General features: G+C 61.8%; 2 protein-coding genes across 2 annotated transcripts in view; both read left to right on the top strand.

Moving 5' to 3' along the window:
* The first annotated feature begins 6,303 nt into the window (after positions 1-6,303).
* On the top strand, positions 6,304-11,103 carry R3HDML (R3H domain containing like). Its single transcript, XM_026093018.2, has 5 exons — positions 6,304-6,686; positions 8,059-8,177; positions 8,924-9,056; positions 9,830-9,945; positions 10,579-11,103. The coding sequence occupies exons 1-5, from the start codon at positions 6,426-6,428 to the stop codon at positions 10,709-10,711; spliced, it is 762 nt and encodes a 253-aa protein (XP_025948803.2). The 5' UTR covers positions 6,304-6,425; the 3' UTR covers positions 10,712-11,103.
* A 1,732-nt stretch (positions 11,104-12,835) lies between these two features.
* HNF4A (hepatocyte nuclear factor 4 alpha) overlaps positions 12,836-15,243 on the top strand; it is a 40,942-nt gene continuing 38,534 nt past the window's right edge. The window contains exon 1 of the mRNA XM_064521440.1: positions 12,836-13,000. Coding sequence (XP_064377510.1) covers positions 12,952-13,000 — 49 coding nt within the window. The 5' untranslated portion in view covers positions 12,836-12,951. The remainder of the gene's footprint in view (positions 13,001-15,243) is intronic.

Genomic DNA, 15,243 nt, shown 5'->3' with positions numbered 1-15,243 from the left:
CCAGTAGAAATCTGTAACTCAACCCTTAATAAATAATCCTGTAAGCTCTGGCAAATGCATATGGGACATCTTGGTTCAGGTTTACTCCAATGGTACCTGTAATGCCCAGAGTGTTGCAATTTATGGCATAGCTACCAAATGTTTGAGGAGCTATGGGCCTCTGGCTGGTGGGGCTTGCTCCACTCTCGACCACTCTGGCTAATGTGCCTGTTATGTTCCAGCAGCCTGGAGCCCAGTTTGTGTATTTATAGGTGAAAGATCAAAGATTTGTCTGGAGCATTATATGGATTGTTTTGTGCCATGTTCTCACTAAGCCCATCATGTTAGTGCATGCAGCAGGAGCTAGGGAAGTCCATGGTAGAAAGTCCGTGGTAGACCTGGAAGACGAATTAGCAAAACCCTTTCATTTAGTGGTGAGCTTAGGAGTCCGTTCCCAACTTTGCCTCCTTCCTGATTTGAATGTACCACACTTGTGTGTTGAAAGCAGATTCTTGGGTATGGAAATGTCCTTGTGGGTGCAGGGAGGTGAAGTGAGATGAACAGTGTGAAATATCATGGTGAGACTGTGAAGAGCCGAGGGGAGGCAGCCCCCAGTGCTACGCTAGGTCTCCGGGGACAGAGCAGAACAGAAAGGTGTTTACTTACCTCAGTCTCGTTGCAGCTTGGCTTTATACTTTGAACTCACTTCTGCCAAGGCAGTTTAGGAATGCCTATTCCTAGGTTTTAACAATGAGCATTAGGAACAGTTCAGATGACCAAAATTCACAATTCTAATCACTTTTTACTATAATTGTGAATTTTCCATTGAGAAACTTGTCCTGTTTCTGAGATGCCTGCGGTACAAGGGAGAAGGCATTCAATATCTATCAAACTTCTTTTATTTTAATGAAGAAAGATTATATCCTTTGGAAAAGCCCATCCCACTGTGATAGCCCAGCATTTTGGCCAAGAATGGAGCAGTTCTGATGGCACCTGTGGTTTTATCCCACTGTTCCCACAGCCTGGGGTGTCGCCTTTTCAGTGTGAGCTTTGACTTTTCTATACCTCTTCCTTTAAGGCTCAGCATGGTTCAGAAGGAGATTCAGCATTTACAAGAAGCTGATCCTAATTAATCATAAGCATGACGCTGAAGTCCTTCAGGATTCATCTCAGTCCGAGATGATGAGTAGGACCAAGAGGACAGCCCTTGTGGGAGCTGCTTGTTCCCACCTGCGCCCTTTGAGTTCTCCCCTTTCCTTGCAGGCACCTGCTGCTGGTCACGGGGAGACCCCAGCTGTGCTCCGGCTTTGCCTTTCCAGCACTCTCTGACTAATTATGTGTGAAATTTTGGCTTTCTTGAAGCCCGTAGGAGTTCTGCCATATGGACAGGGTGCTACCAGGAGGCCAAACACTTCCCCTACCTGGTGAGACCAAAGTGTTGGGTCTCCCCCGTGTCGGCTGAGAGGCAGGCAGGGCTGTACTAGCAAAATGCCGTCACCCCCCGAAGGCTGGATTTTCACCAGATGAAACAAGTGATGGGGATGCTTTGGAGAAGTCACTTAGAAAATGTAAGTGCCTAGGTTGCAGCTTAACTGCGTATTGCACTGCAGAGAGTTTGCAAATAAACACATAAGTAGAAGAGTTCAGTCTAGGTTTTCTCATGCCATAAAAATATAGAGATTAAATCTTCTGACCTATAGTCAGAAGGGAAATCTCCCTTTCATGATCCGTGAGGAGGAACCAAGCTCCCGATGCGCTTGGTGTCTAGAGGGTTCTAGAAATGCAAAAAGCCGTCAAAAGCCCCACTTTCCTTCACTCCCAGGGTTGGTAGCGGGGAGTGGGAGCCATCATAGCTGTTCAGGGCAGGGCTGGGGAAGACGAACAGCCTTCAGCAAGTCGAGTCCTTCGTCCCCACTGCTGGCAGCAGTGAGCCCTGCTGCGCGGGGCCGAGGCGCTTTCCTGCAGGGGCCCAGCCGTGGTCCGTCACCTTGGCGCATCGGTGACAGATGACACCTGAGGTCAACAGACAGGGAGAGACAAATGTGACGGACGAAGTCCGCGAGTGCCACTGTGGGTTGCTCTGGAGCAAGCTGCTGCGCACGTCAGTCTAAAAAGCACCGGTGCGTGTCTCCTCTGCAAGCCCAGTGATTTATCTCTTCTTCTTTCCCTCGATGGTCATTAAAACAAGATTTTGCCGGTGCTGCTGCTGCATCCAGTTGAATGCGTGTGCTTCTTGGCTCCCCGTGAGGTCCTCTCTGCAGATAGCGTGTGCTTTGGCAGACAGGCCAGTCTAGGCTGCAGGATATTACGCCTGGCAGGGACGCAAGCCCTGTCCGGTTCCTGGAATTCAGATTGTCTCGCGGAGTGCTGATTAAGCAGCACTTTCAGTCTGCACCCAAGACAAAACCCTCTCCCTGCCTCCGAGCGTGATCCTTTCAAGCTCGGCTCCCTTTGTGGCAGCGGGAACCACAGCAGGTTTGCACTCTCCAAACCCTTCAATCTAACACATGTCAAATTGGGAAATAAAAGCTGTTTTTTCAAATGCAAAAACACACAGTTCACAGTGCTGGATGAGTATTGACTTCTCAGGGCTCTGTCTTCTGTGAAATAATAAATCATTTTAAAAAATTCCCCATAAAACAGCCCCAAAGCCCTTTCTACCTGTGTGTGCACTTTGCATTTAGGTCAGATGTGGAGGTAAATACTCTGGCAGCTGCTCCCCCCAGTCTGCCCAGGACGAGTCCCCAGTTGGCCCAGCAGCGGCTGTCGAGCTTGTGGCTTTGTGCCCCGGCTGCGGCCGCGGCTCCGGCCTCGCTGCTCGCTGCTTGCCTTTCTCAGCTGCTGGGAGTGAAACCGTCTTTACAGTAATGAGGGATTTGATAGATCAGAGGCAGTTTCTCTCTTAATTTACAGTAAATGCTGTTTTCCCATTTCATCCAGTGCAGCGGGCAGAGCCCTGTGTGCCGCGGGCGCGGGGCCAGGAATAACACAGCCCGCGGTACGCGGAGCGCGTTGGTGGCCACCCGCTGCCAGCGCCTGGCCTGAGCCCGCTTCGAAGGCTGGTGTTTCTGGAAGGAGTCGGAGGAAGTCCAGACTGAGCTGGACTGAGCGCTCAGCCGAGCTCTTATCCAAACCTGGGAGCGAAGCACAAGCTGGAATGAACTGAAGCTGCCTTTTGGACAGATGGCTTGCAGGGCACGTGCAGGTCTCATGTGTCCTGGTGGCACTTCCATGCAATGGTGGCAATGGGGACTAGCTGTCCCGGGACACATGGGGAGGGACCTCGGGGACCCCTGCAAGGAAGCACGGTCCCCCATGCTGCTTCCCCCTATGCTGCAGGCAGCCGGCAGCAGCTTCCCAGGGCCACCTCCCGCGTCGCCGGAGCCATCTCCCCTGATGTTCACCCCGAGGACAGGTTCGCAGGAAGGGTTTCACTGTCTCCTCTTTGGCACGATCATTATTCCAGCTGCTGAGCCTGGGGTGGATGGAAATATCCCTCCACCACATGTCTCCAGCCGTTCGCCAGGGCCCCTAGCAGCTTGATCCACTTTACGGGAGAGCTGCTTCCAGGAAAGCTTGAGCACTGGCAAAAATATACTCAGGGGAATATTTCAGCGGCATCTTGCAGCGGGACATTTGAGGCTGTATTGATATAACACATCAGCTCACGATCTGGGTGTTATTTACAGTCCATGCTTGGGTCTAGCCCTCGCAGTGCTCCTGTTTGACTTTCCTTGCACTGTGGCTTTGCTGGAGTTGCTGGTTTTATTCACTCAGACTCAGTTATTGGCCATCTCCTGCCCTTGCTGTAGAAAACTTGGGCCTAGGCATAAATCTCATCCTTGCCTCTGGGAGACCCCCCCCCCCAGAAACATCTTCTCCAGAGCTCAACCTGGAGCAGCGTGGAGCTGCCCTCCCCTCTCCTGTCTGTCAGTCCGGCACGGGGCAGGAATTACATGGGTGGGAGCAGCGTGGGAGGAGAGGACAACCACCGAGGTGATGGAATCCTCTGGTTGAGGGGTCTCAGGGCAGTACGTCGCCCCTCGCTGACACCTCGCTCCTCATCCCAGTCCCACCAGCGAGCACGAGAAGCCGTGATGGGCTGCTGCTGTGGTACTGCCTTCTGCTGCTGGGGGTTGGCTTTTCGTCCCCTGCTCCCCACGGGACACACGAAAGGCTTCTTCACTTAATGCCTTTGCCACGATACTCGTGCACTCGCGGGAAGGGCAGCGTGCTCCCCTCTTGGGGAGGTTGGAAGCATCATTCGTTGCAGTGACTTGGTGCTGCTGTGAACAGACACCCTAGAGACAAGACCGTGGTCCCTGCAGCCTCCTCTCCTGCCTTCCTGGGCACCAGCTTTCTGCTCGGGTCTCAGCTCCAGCACCTCAATCTCGGTGTCTCCACTTAGCTCAGGAAAGGTAGTTTGTCCTCAGAGCTCACCAAGGAGCCAAACTCTCAGCTCCAAACCGCCCGTGCCCTGGCAGAGCCAGGCCGCTCCGTCAGCGCTGGCTCAGAGCAGCTCCGGCGCTGCGGGACCCTCGCTCGCCGTGCCGGGCTCGCCTGCTCCCAGCTGCGGCCCCGCGGGTCAGGGTGAGAACGGCAGCAAGCCCCCGTGGTTCGCAACACCGCTCGCTCCGGCTCTGCGCAGCGGCAGGGAGAGGCGATGTGACAGGCGTTGCAAGCAGCCCCTGCAGCCTGCCAGCACTGCATTTTTGTGCCCTGTAATAATCCAGCCCGTCCCCGGGGATCGGGGCTGCTCAGGATGTAATAGGAAAATACACTTGATGCTGCAGGACTGTCTACAGCTTTCGGACTCATGCAGCGATTTCCCCTCCTGGGAGACGGAGACCTGGACATCTGCCGGGCTGTCCTGGAGGGCACCGGGGCTCTGCAGAGACAGGGCTGTTTCCTCCCGATGGGCTGTGCCTGGCTGGGCTCCACCAGCCCAGGTCAGTGGTGGGGACGGGGCAGAGCCCACCATGGGCTGCAGCGAGCCCTGGTGCACGGGAAACCCATGGGCAGCAGCACCCAGCCCGGGAACGCAGCTGCACTGCTGATGGGGAGCACTGGTGGCCCAGGGACACCAGGGGACACCCTGGGGACTCTATCACCGGGTCCTCTCCTGGCCACCCAAGGGAAGGAAAAGCCCTGCTGTCTGCTCCAGTTTGCCCCAATTCGGGTCGCCCTGGGGCTCCTGGCCAGCAGCCAGCCCCACAGTTGGCTCCTTGGGGCAAAATCCTCCCCCCGCCTCCCTCTCCCCACCCAGGTCTGCTTTTTTGCCGACAGCTTCCTAGGAGGATCCGAACTGGGGGTGTCCGAAGGGGGCAGCGAGGTCTGGAAGCTGTGCGTCCCGTAGGAGCCCCGCAGACGGCGGCGCGGAGCAGCTGCTCTGCCCCGGGGGGGCTCAGCCGACGCTGCCCGCTGCCGCCTCCCCGCCGGCCCTCGCGGGGCTCGGCAGCGCTGGGGGCTCGGCAGGGCCGGGCTCGGCGCCCGCGCGTGCCCACCTGCATACACAGCGCGGGGCTATAAATCGCCTCGGCGAGCGCTTTGCAAACTGCAGGCCGTTCCCCGGGGGGGAAGAGTTAAGAGGCAGCTCGTGCGTCAGATGCTCTCGAGGGCTCCCCGCGCCCGGCGAGGTTAAATCTCGCCGCCACATGTGCGCGAGCAGGTTGTTTGCAAAGGTCAATGCGCCGGGCTGCCGCGGCGAGCGCGTCCCAGCTGCTCTTGGCTCGCTGCGCACGGTATGTAGTCTGGGAAGCGTCCTCGGCTTCGCTGGGAAGGGCTCTCGCTCCCGGGCGAGAAGGTGCATCGGCTAAAAGACGAGGAGATTAGGGTGGTTTTTTTCTTTTTTTTAATAATCTGGTTTTGCGGTGCTTTATTTTTGTTCCTCAAGCTAAAGCCTCTTTAGGCTTTCTTGGTGCTCCTTTTAAGACTTGCTGTTCATTTCTTTATCTCTATAAGATTTCCGTTTGTTGTGGGGATTTACTCAACATACCAAAAGCCTGCAAAATCACAGGGCAGGCGACTGCCGCTAGTATCTCAGCATGTTCTTAATTAGCCCCTGTCTGGCTGGTATGTGTGATAATTGGAAAAATAGGGGGAGATTTTGCACTGAAACTAAGAAAAAAGGAAATAACAAGAAAAATTCCCCAAACATCTCCCTGCTGGTCCCAGTGAAGTGACTGTGATAAATGAGCAGGAATTACAGGTTATCAAACAGATCAAGTTTCAAAATCTTTTTAAAAAAAGGAAAAAAAGAAAATGTATTTCCATCCTATTTGGGGAAATGCATTTTACATGTGCAATGCAGAAACAAATGGTGCTTCTGTTTTTTTTTTCTCTTTTAGATCCACACGCCGGGAGTGAGGACCGGAGCTCTGCCTTATCCTTACCTGACTCTGTGTTTCAGCCGCAAGCAGCCGACTGACTCGAACAGCAGGGCTATAATGACTTTACTGCACTTGCACCTCTGTGTCACTGGCTTGGTCTTCTGGATTACGCAGAAATCCAGCTCCTTGGTGCTGCCCAACGCCACGGAGCTCCTGCAGCCCCCCAGCAGCGCAGCGAGCGGCCCCGTGGCGGGCGTCGGGGTGCCCGGGAGCCGGCGCAGGCGCCACATCTCCCCCCGGGACATGAGCGCGATTCTGGACTACCACAACCGGGTGCGGGCGCAGGTGTCCCCGCCGGCCGCCAACATGGAGTACATGGTGAGTGCCGGCGCCGCGCGCCCCGGGGCGGGATGGGGCCGGCGAGCGGTGCCGACCCGCCGCTGCAGCCTGCCACCGTTTGCCGAGGTGGCGTTAGGGGAAGGGAGGGGGCTACGTCCCCCATGTGCCGTCTGCGCCCCCCCTGCAGTGCTACGTGCTGCGAACAGCGGAGCTTGGGCGTTTTATGCCTTCTCCCTCCGTTGGCACATGCCCGGCACCGGGAGGGTCCTGTGTTCACCAACTGGGAATAGCTAGGAAAAGGAGAGCTAAGTTTGTGTGCAGATAAGCTGACGTGGTGTCTGGGAGCCTGGTTTGGCCACGGTGCGCCGGAGCCTGGGGCATACGCTGCCACCGGGCCCCCTCCTCCCTATAAAGGCAGCCGCTGCTGGACGCGGTGCCAGGCAGGACCCGCTGCATCAAACCCAGAGCCGGGCACGCGTGCAGCTCTCCCCCGCTGCCAGCGCGGCTGTCCTGTCCCCGTCCCCGGGCCATCTGCCCTGGTGCCCTGGGGGTTCCTCGCGGCAGGGCCAAGTCCAGGCTCTCGGGTGCTTGCAGGTGCCCCAAAAGCCTCGTGGCGATGCTGCAGGAGGAGATAAAACTGCTGGCATCGCTTCAGCACCCTTAGCTATCCGGGCAGGATTGGATTTGAGCCACCTTCGCTCTGCTCCTGCACCGGCCCCGCAGGACGGGGGGGAGGGAGGCAGGACTGGCCCCGAGGAGCCACTTGGGAGCAGCGGGGTGGCCCTGGGGGTGGCCCCAGGGGCGGCTCCGGGCCTCACTTGCTCGGCACGCGGCACGGGCAGACTGGCCCTGGGGTGTCCTGCACCGCTGCATGCTCACCCTGAGCTCCAGCCTTCCCGGGAAAGGCCCCAGCTCTGCCCTTCTCTCCTGGGCACAGCCAAGCTCAGCCCCGAAGCCGTGCAGGACGGGCGAGGGGGCTTTAAATAATGCGTGAAGGAAACAGCTGGGCCGAGCAGTTAGAGTAACCGGGGCTCAGGCGCGGGGCTGTGGCGGGACGCGGGAGGTGCCAGCAGCAGGATGCTCCAGCATCCCGGGAGGTTTTGTGCCTGTGACTTGGGCTCAGCTTAGCAGAAGAGGGTAACGCCTGGGGGGTGAGCGCGGTCACCTCTGGGTCGCTTCACCGCATCGTGTCTTGCCCGAGCAGCGTGGGCTGGCCGTGACCGGGGACCGCCGCTGCAGCTGCTCCTCGGCGCGCAGCCACTCCTGAGCACCCTTTCCAGGCCCACGGGCCAAGGCGGCGCGGCTGGACGCGGGGGTGGGTCAGAGAGTCCCCTCCCGAGCCCGGGAGGGGGGTGCTCCTCGTCCCGGCCCGCCGAAATCCCCACCTGCTCTTCCCCCTCCCCGCCGGCAGGTGTGGGACGAGAGGCTCGCCCGGGCTGCCGAGGCCTGGGCCGCCCGCTGCCTGTGGGACCACGGCCCCCCGCAGCTGATGAAGCACGTGGGGCAGAACCTCTCCATCCACTCGGGCAGGTACGTGGCCCCGGGCGCCCCGCTCCGTTGCTGCCGGGCAGCGCCGGCGGCGCCCGGCGTGAGAACCCACGCGGCGCTGGATTTCCCTTGCGGAGGGTCGAAGCGCAAGCCGAGGGCAGGACGGACTCGGCCCCTGCGCGGGAGCAAAGCTGCGGAGCGCCTCGCTGCAGGCTGCAGGGGAGGGATGGGGCTGGGGCAAGGACGGGGGGCCTGGAGCCAGGCAGGATACGTGGGGGAAAGCAGAGCCTGCCCGCTGCTCGTGCGGGGGATACGGCGTTTGCTCCCTCCTCGCTGCCCGGCCTGGCGCACGCACCGGGAGAGCGTCGGTCGTGGTCTCCCAGCGCGCTGCTGAGCGCTCGGAGGTCCCCGGAGAGGGCCAGGCCTTCCCAGGGGCTACGTACATCCGCAGGCGCAAGGGCACTTGGTGCAAGCAGGCGCCTGCGCCCTTCTCCTCAGGCCTGCTCCCGACCGGCCGCGCAGGCGATGCCTGGCGCCGTGCCCCCTTCCCTTCCACCCTGCCGCTGGATGAGCCGCAGCCTCCCTCCCCTCCTCTGCCCTCGCTCCCCTCTGGGAGACGGAGGAGGAGGTTGTCCCGCTTGCATGTCCCGACCCGGGTGGCCCCTGGGACGATGCAGAAGGTGTCTCCTGGGAACCGCCGGTCAGAGCGGGCTGCTGCGGGACTCCCGCTCCGCGGCGCGCGGGGTGCCGGGCTGACAGCGGCCGTCTGCGTCCGTGCCCTCCCGCAGGTACCGCTCCGCCGTGGATCTGGTGAAGTCGTGGCACCACGAGAAGCAGCACTACTCCTTCCCCCACCCGGGGGAGTGCAACCCCCGCTGCCCCGCCAAATGCAGCACCTCCGTGTGCAGCCACTACACGCAGGTGAGCGCCGCGGCCCCGTGCCACCAACCGTGGCCCTGTGCCACCAACCGCGGCCCCGTGCCACCAGCCGTGCGGGCAGCCGGCACGGGGCTGTGGCACGCAGCAGCAGCGCAGCATCCTCCGGGGGAGGACGGAGGCACCGGGGAAATGCCGGGAACCCAGCAGCTGCCCATCCTGCCTTTAGGCCAATTGGCTGGACCTTTTTTTTTTTTTTAACTTCTTTTCCCTGCTTTGCCCTCGGCTTCTCCTTATCACCCCAATAGCACCTCAAAGGTTGTGAAGAAAAGGAAATTAAACCCTTCCTGCTCTTGCTGGTGACGAATCAACGCCATCGCAACAGAGCAGCTTTTTAGTGCGCAGCGATGTCCGGCTCCCCGTGAACGCAGCCCCTCCATTCCCCCGGCACATCCAGCGGGCGCGTTGCCAGGACAAGGTGGAAAACCTCCCTCTGCCTCCCCGCTGCGTGGCAGAGCACGCCGACCTCTCACCGCCGGCGCGCTGCCTCTGCCGCGGCGGCTGAGCCACGCTGCAGCGTTCGCCCCGGCCTCTGCCTACAGGCAGAGAAGGGACATGGAAAAATCACGCTCAAGGGACAACACAGTGCCCAAGGGGCCACAGCACCTCACCCGAGAAACTCCGGCCAGCAGGATGTCACTCCCCGCTAGGACAGACCGGCTCCGAGGTCCCTCCGCGGCGGGCTCCGGGCCGCGCGGGTTTGCACGCCCCGGCTTCGGCGGAGCCTGGGCAACTCCTCTTTTCTGCCTCGGCCGCAGATGGTGTGGGCGTCCTCCAGCAGGCTGGGCTGCGCCGTCAACACCTGCGCCAACGTCAGGGTGTGGGGCAGCACGTGGCGCCGAGCCGTGCTCCTCGTGTGCAACTACGCCGTCAAGTAAGTGCGCGCCGGGGAGCGCCGCGTGCCGCCCCCGCCGAAACAGCAAGCTCGCCCCGGCCACCGGCTTGCCCCGGCTCCCAGCCCGCGGCCCCCGCGCACCTCAGTGGCACTCCGACAAACCTGCGCCCCAACTCGCACAGCCCTGAGCCCCAAATCTGCGCCCTGCACTCGCACAGCCCTGAGCCCCAAATCTGCACCATGCACTCACCCAGCCCTGAGCCCCAAATCTGCACCCCGCACTTGCACAGCCCTGAGCCCCAAATCTGCACCATGCACTCACCCAGCCCTGAGCCCCAAATCTGCACCATGCACTCACCCAGCCCTGAGCCCCAAATCTGCGCCCTGCACTCGCACAGCCCTGAGCCCCAAATCTGCACCATGCACTCACCCAGCCCTGAGCCCCAAATCTGCGCCCCGCACTCTCCTAGCACAGCCGTTTCGGCAGCTGTGCCTGACCCCGTGGGTTGACCCAATGGCTCGTGCACGCGCGGGACGCAGTGAGCCCTGGCGGTGGGGGACGCTCCCACCCTCCGCCGGGACGCCCAGCCCGGGAGGCAGTCGTGAGCCGGCTAAATTCACCCCGGTGGCAGGCAACAGCGCGCAGAGGCAACGCCTTCCTCTCTTTTCCAGGGGCAACTGGATAGGCGAAGCGCCGTACAAGGTGGGGAGGCCGTGCTCCGCCTGCCCGCCGAGCTACGGCGGGGGCTGCAGCAACAACATGTGCTTCGCCGGACTCAGATCCAACCAAGTGAGCTGGTTCTAGGGCTGCAGCACGGTCGCGGCTCCGCAGCGAGGGGAGAAGAGAGAGAGAGAGAGATGGAGAAGTCCCCAGCGACAAGGGTTGTGGAAAACCAGGATTGTTTATAACCCCGGTGCCTCTGAGCTGCTTTTTCATCCCTTCAGCCCCCTCTGGTCCCCCCCGGGCTGCTGCAGGAGGCTTTAGGCAGCGCGGGCTCTGCGCGCCCCGCGGTTAGTGCAGCCTGCTTCACCCCCGTGGCGGGTAGGGGACGGCCGTGCTGCCGCTTTGTGTCTCCTTCTTTTTATACCCCTCCGCAGGGAGCATTGCACTGCCCGGCCGCTGCTGCCTGAGGTGGGGCGGGGGGCCGGGCGCCTGGCTGCCCCCTTGGCTGCCCTGTGGTGCTTCCCCGCGGGCGCGCGAGGCGGGTGCAGACGGGGGCCCGGAGCGCCCCGCCGCGCTCCCAACGGCCCCAATAAAGACGTCTCCAAACCCCGGCTCGCGTCGCTCCTTGCATCCCGCTGCCTCGTGCCGCAGGGCGACGGGCTCTGCTCCATCCCGGGCAAGGCCCCGCCGGGGGCCCCGGGGGCCGAGCGGCGCTGGGACGGGGAGCGGGGCCAGGGCAGCGGCGGGGCTCCAGCGCCGTCGGGGAGCCCCGGGGCAGCGCCGGCGGCGGGCACACGCCCGGGCGCTTTGCTCCATCGTGTGGGAGCAGGGCAGCACTGCCGGGCACCGCGCCGTGCTGCTCCGCGAGGGCCGCGGCTCTCGCCCGGGCTCCACGCGCGAAAGCGCCCTGCGGGGCCCCCTCGGGGAAGGGGCAGCCTGGGGGCGGCTGCACGAGCCTGGCCCCGTGCGGGGCCCCCTCACCGCGCCGGTGCTCCCCGGCTGCCGCCTCCTCCGCCTGCTCCTGAACCTGCCCCTCGCCCGCCTGCTGACGGCTTTAGCCCGGCCCAGGGCAGCCGCGGGGCCCAGGCGCAGCAGCAGCCCGGTGCGGGCCCGGGGCGTGCTGGAGCTCTCGCCTCCACGAGACCCGGCAGAGGGCTCGGGTTTGCACCCGCGCAGGGCTTCTGCAGGTGACAAACATCCTGCAATGGAAGGGAAACCAGAGGCATTTGGAGCTCACCCCCCACCCCTGCTAGCGGGTGCTCTGTGTGCAAATCCTAGCTGAGCCCATCAGTGCAGCGAGCGTGGAGGGTCTCAGCCAGCTCCCCAGGGCAGTCATGTCGTGGCCTCTCCTCCGGGACGGAGTGGGCTGGAGGCAAGAAAACCTTGAGGAAGCATGTCCGCAGCGGCCGTGGAGCACGGATAACGCCCAGTTCCTGCACGGAGCAGCGAGCAGGGGGCAAGGCCCCATCCCGTGCACAGCCAGCCGCAGCTCAGGGCTCTTCATCTTCTGGCAGGTCTGGGGCCTGCCGGGAGACCCCTCGCTCCTCCCCGCGAGGCAACAAGCCGGTTCCCACGGCGGAGGCTTCGCCTGGCCTCCCCCTCGCTGAGCAGCGGTGGGGTAGAAGGTCACTGCGGGCAGGTCTGGGGACCCCCTTCCCCTTCGGGAAGTCCCCTTTGGGGACTCGCTGAGCCCGGGGGCAGGGAGGGGACCCCCGCGGTGGGGTCGTGGGGCAGGGCAAGGCCAAGGCGCTGAGATGCACCAGGGCTGGCTGGAGCGGGGCAGCTCCAAACCTCCTTCGCCGTCCGGCGCATCCCTCGGCGGCGGCGGCGGGCGCACACGGGGCCCGCGTGATTGCACCCTCACGGCGGGCGGCCGCAGCCTTTGTTTTCCCACCGCGGCTGGCGATGGCAATAAAAGCGGCCGCGTCTCGGCTGCTACAAAGCCGGGCGCTGCCCTGCCCTTCCCGCGCCCGGGCGCTCGGCTCCTCTTTCCTCCGCAGCCGAGGGAGGAATAAACCCCCCGGCCCGGGGGCTGCCCTGGCCTTGACACTGGGTGGAAATAGGAGCCCCAAAACAGGACGGGAAAAGCCATGTTTGAGTTTCTAGCTTGGCAGCAGTTACTATAGCTACAGCAACAGCACCTTGCAGATTGGTTTCCATAAGAGCTTGGTTACTATTTAACATCTCCACCCACATTAGCCCTGATTAAGCGAATCAATAAGATAACAGGAGAGGCAGGTTTCCTTGCCCTGCCTCTCTGCACTCCCTCCTGCCTTCACCTAGTTCCTTAGTGATAGACATTTTTTTAATTTTTTTTTATTATTATTCTTACACTTCCTCTGCTTTTCACCCCAAGTCCCCATAGCAGTAGCCGGCGAGACATGGTCAATGTAAGCACCCAGCTAAACGCTAAGATGGAGGCGCCATATGGTGAGTACAGCGTTACCATCTCCCTCGCCGCCGCTCCGGCGTCGCTAGCGGGGCGGCAGGGCCGGCCGGGCGCGGGGCTGGAGGGGGCTGTGGGCACGGCCCCGGCCCCGGCCCCGGCGAAGCCGCCCGCGGGGTCGCTCATGTGCAAAGGCTGGCGAGAGATGCAGAAAGAGGGCTCCTGAGTTTTTATAGATATATACATATATACCTATATTTTTGTCTCTCTTTCACTCTGTTTTGCTCGAAGAAGCAGCAGCCTGCTGAGCGGCCCGGGCTGCCCCGCGCGCAGAGGGGCTGTGGCGCTCTGGCTAGGCAGCAGGTTTTCGGCAGGAGTCGCAGCAGTTGTGAAACGACACGACGTGTTGCCGTAGGACAAAAAGCCAGCCCGAATGCAAAGGTTGCGCGAGGTTCGCGGCGTGCGCGAGCCGGGACGGCGGCAGCCCGGGCGCCCGGCAGAGCCTGCCTCCTCCAGCCGCCAGCCGAGGGAAGGGGCCGGGCTGTTGTCGCTGCTGAGCGGAGGAGTCCCCGGCAGGGAGGTTAGCCCGTGGACCAGCGGCGGCCTCACCTCTCGCCCGTGCAAAGCCCCAGCTGGCACGCTGCTGTCGGGGACGCCTGGGTCCCGAGGGAGATGCCTGCGAGGCCTTTCCCACGCTCCCGGGGCCGTGAGCCAGCCCCGGGCCGGGGCGATCACCGCTGCCCTGGCTTGCTTTGCCAGGTGTGAACGGCCACCACGCGCACACGGCCCCGGGGGGACGGACATCCCCTCCCAGAGCTGTCGTCATCCCGCCGCTACCCGCTGGGGCCGGGTCAGACGTGCACGTGCTGCGGCTGTCCCGCGAGGGCAAGGGGCTGGCACCGTCCTGTGCCATCCGGGAAAGCCTGAGCCCAGCAGCAGGCGTGAGGCACCTGGAGATGAGGGCTCACAGTCAGAGAGTCTCCATCATGCCACCACGGCTCTCCATCATGCCACCATGGCTCTCCACCACGCCGCCGTGGCTATCCTCGCCGTACTTTTGGCCTCTGCTCCTCTTCTCCCAGCTCCCGTACTACATCTCTTGCAGACACACACAGCTCTGACGGTCCTTGCTGGCCATCGCATGTGCTGTCGTCATCCCCATCGATGGCCCATTAGGCTTACAGGCCACCTCTTGCTCAAATCCTGCTCATGCCAATGTTTCAGGTGACTCTTCAGGTCCTCAGTCCCGTAAGGTGCCCGGCTGCACTTTACTGTTCTCTGACCGAGAGGCAGGGGCTGCCTCCGCCACCATCAGCCCAACCCACGCCTCCGCGCCATGAGCTCGAGGCCCAGCGTCTCCAGCCACAGCCGCAATTACCGGGCTCCTCTCCAGATCGCTTTGCTTCAGGGCTCCAAATGCTGCCTTGCACGGCCCCGCAGCGAGGCCGCGTCCGGACATGGGATGTGTCCGTGGGCCCTGCTCCTTTCCGCAGGTCCGATGGCGACGGATGCAGCCTGTGCTCCCGTCACCCCAGCGTCGCTGGGCCGTGCGGGGCCCAGCAAGGAGCGGAGTGCTGCAGCGGAGCAGGAGAAATAAGATAGTTACCGAACGCTTAGGTTTAGCCTGTTTGTACCCGGCTGCTCACTTGTACCTCCTAGGCACGCAGGAGCTGGGGCTGTTGTCGCGGATGGAAACCCCCCAGCCCCGCTGAGCAGAGGAGTCAGCAGCAGGATGGCAGCTCTCACGTGAAGCTAGGTGCTAAAATAAAATGCTTAGTTTTTTGTCCGGACCAAAGTATTAGGTGCAGATTGTGTTTTGAGTCCAGTTGGTGCTGTTTTGGGAGTGTGAGAGGAGACGTTGTGTGATCGAGGCTGTTTGCTCGTGAGCAAAACGAAAGCTGCAGCGGGCCTGGCCTTGGAGCATGACACAGCCTGGGCTGTGCCGAGGAGGATGCTGAGCATGTGTGGGGCTGGAGCCCCAGATGACTAACCCTGCGAGAAGGAGCACTTCTCCCCTCCGGCCAAATGATTTTCTCCTGCTCCTGCTCCTCACCCTAGATCCACTAGGGTAACAGGGCCTGATTTGTGCCCAATTTGCACAAGAAGGGGAGGATGAAGTGATGTTTCTAGTGGACGGTGATGGCACAGTCTGCAAAACGCAGCAGTGCAAGGTAGCAGGGCCTGAACGTCCCCAAATTCGGGGCGTCTGCATGCTGATTTGTCCTGGGGCGCAAAGCCAGCTGTATTTCTGCAGGGAGCAGCCGGCTTTGCCTGACAGATGTTATTC

Source organism: Dromaius novaehollandiae, chromosome 16 (assembly GCF_036370855.1).
Source record: "Dromaius novaehollandiae isolate bDroNov1 chromosome 16, bDroNov1.hap1, whole genome shotgun sequence".
NCBI lineage: Eukaryota > Metazoa > Chordata > Aves > Casuariiformes > Dromaiidae > Dromaius > Dromaius novaehollandiae.
Note: the sequence above shows the minus strand (reverse complement) of the source record. Positions and strands in the feature narration are given on the sequence as shown.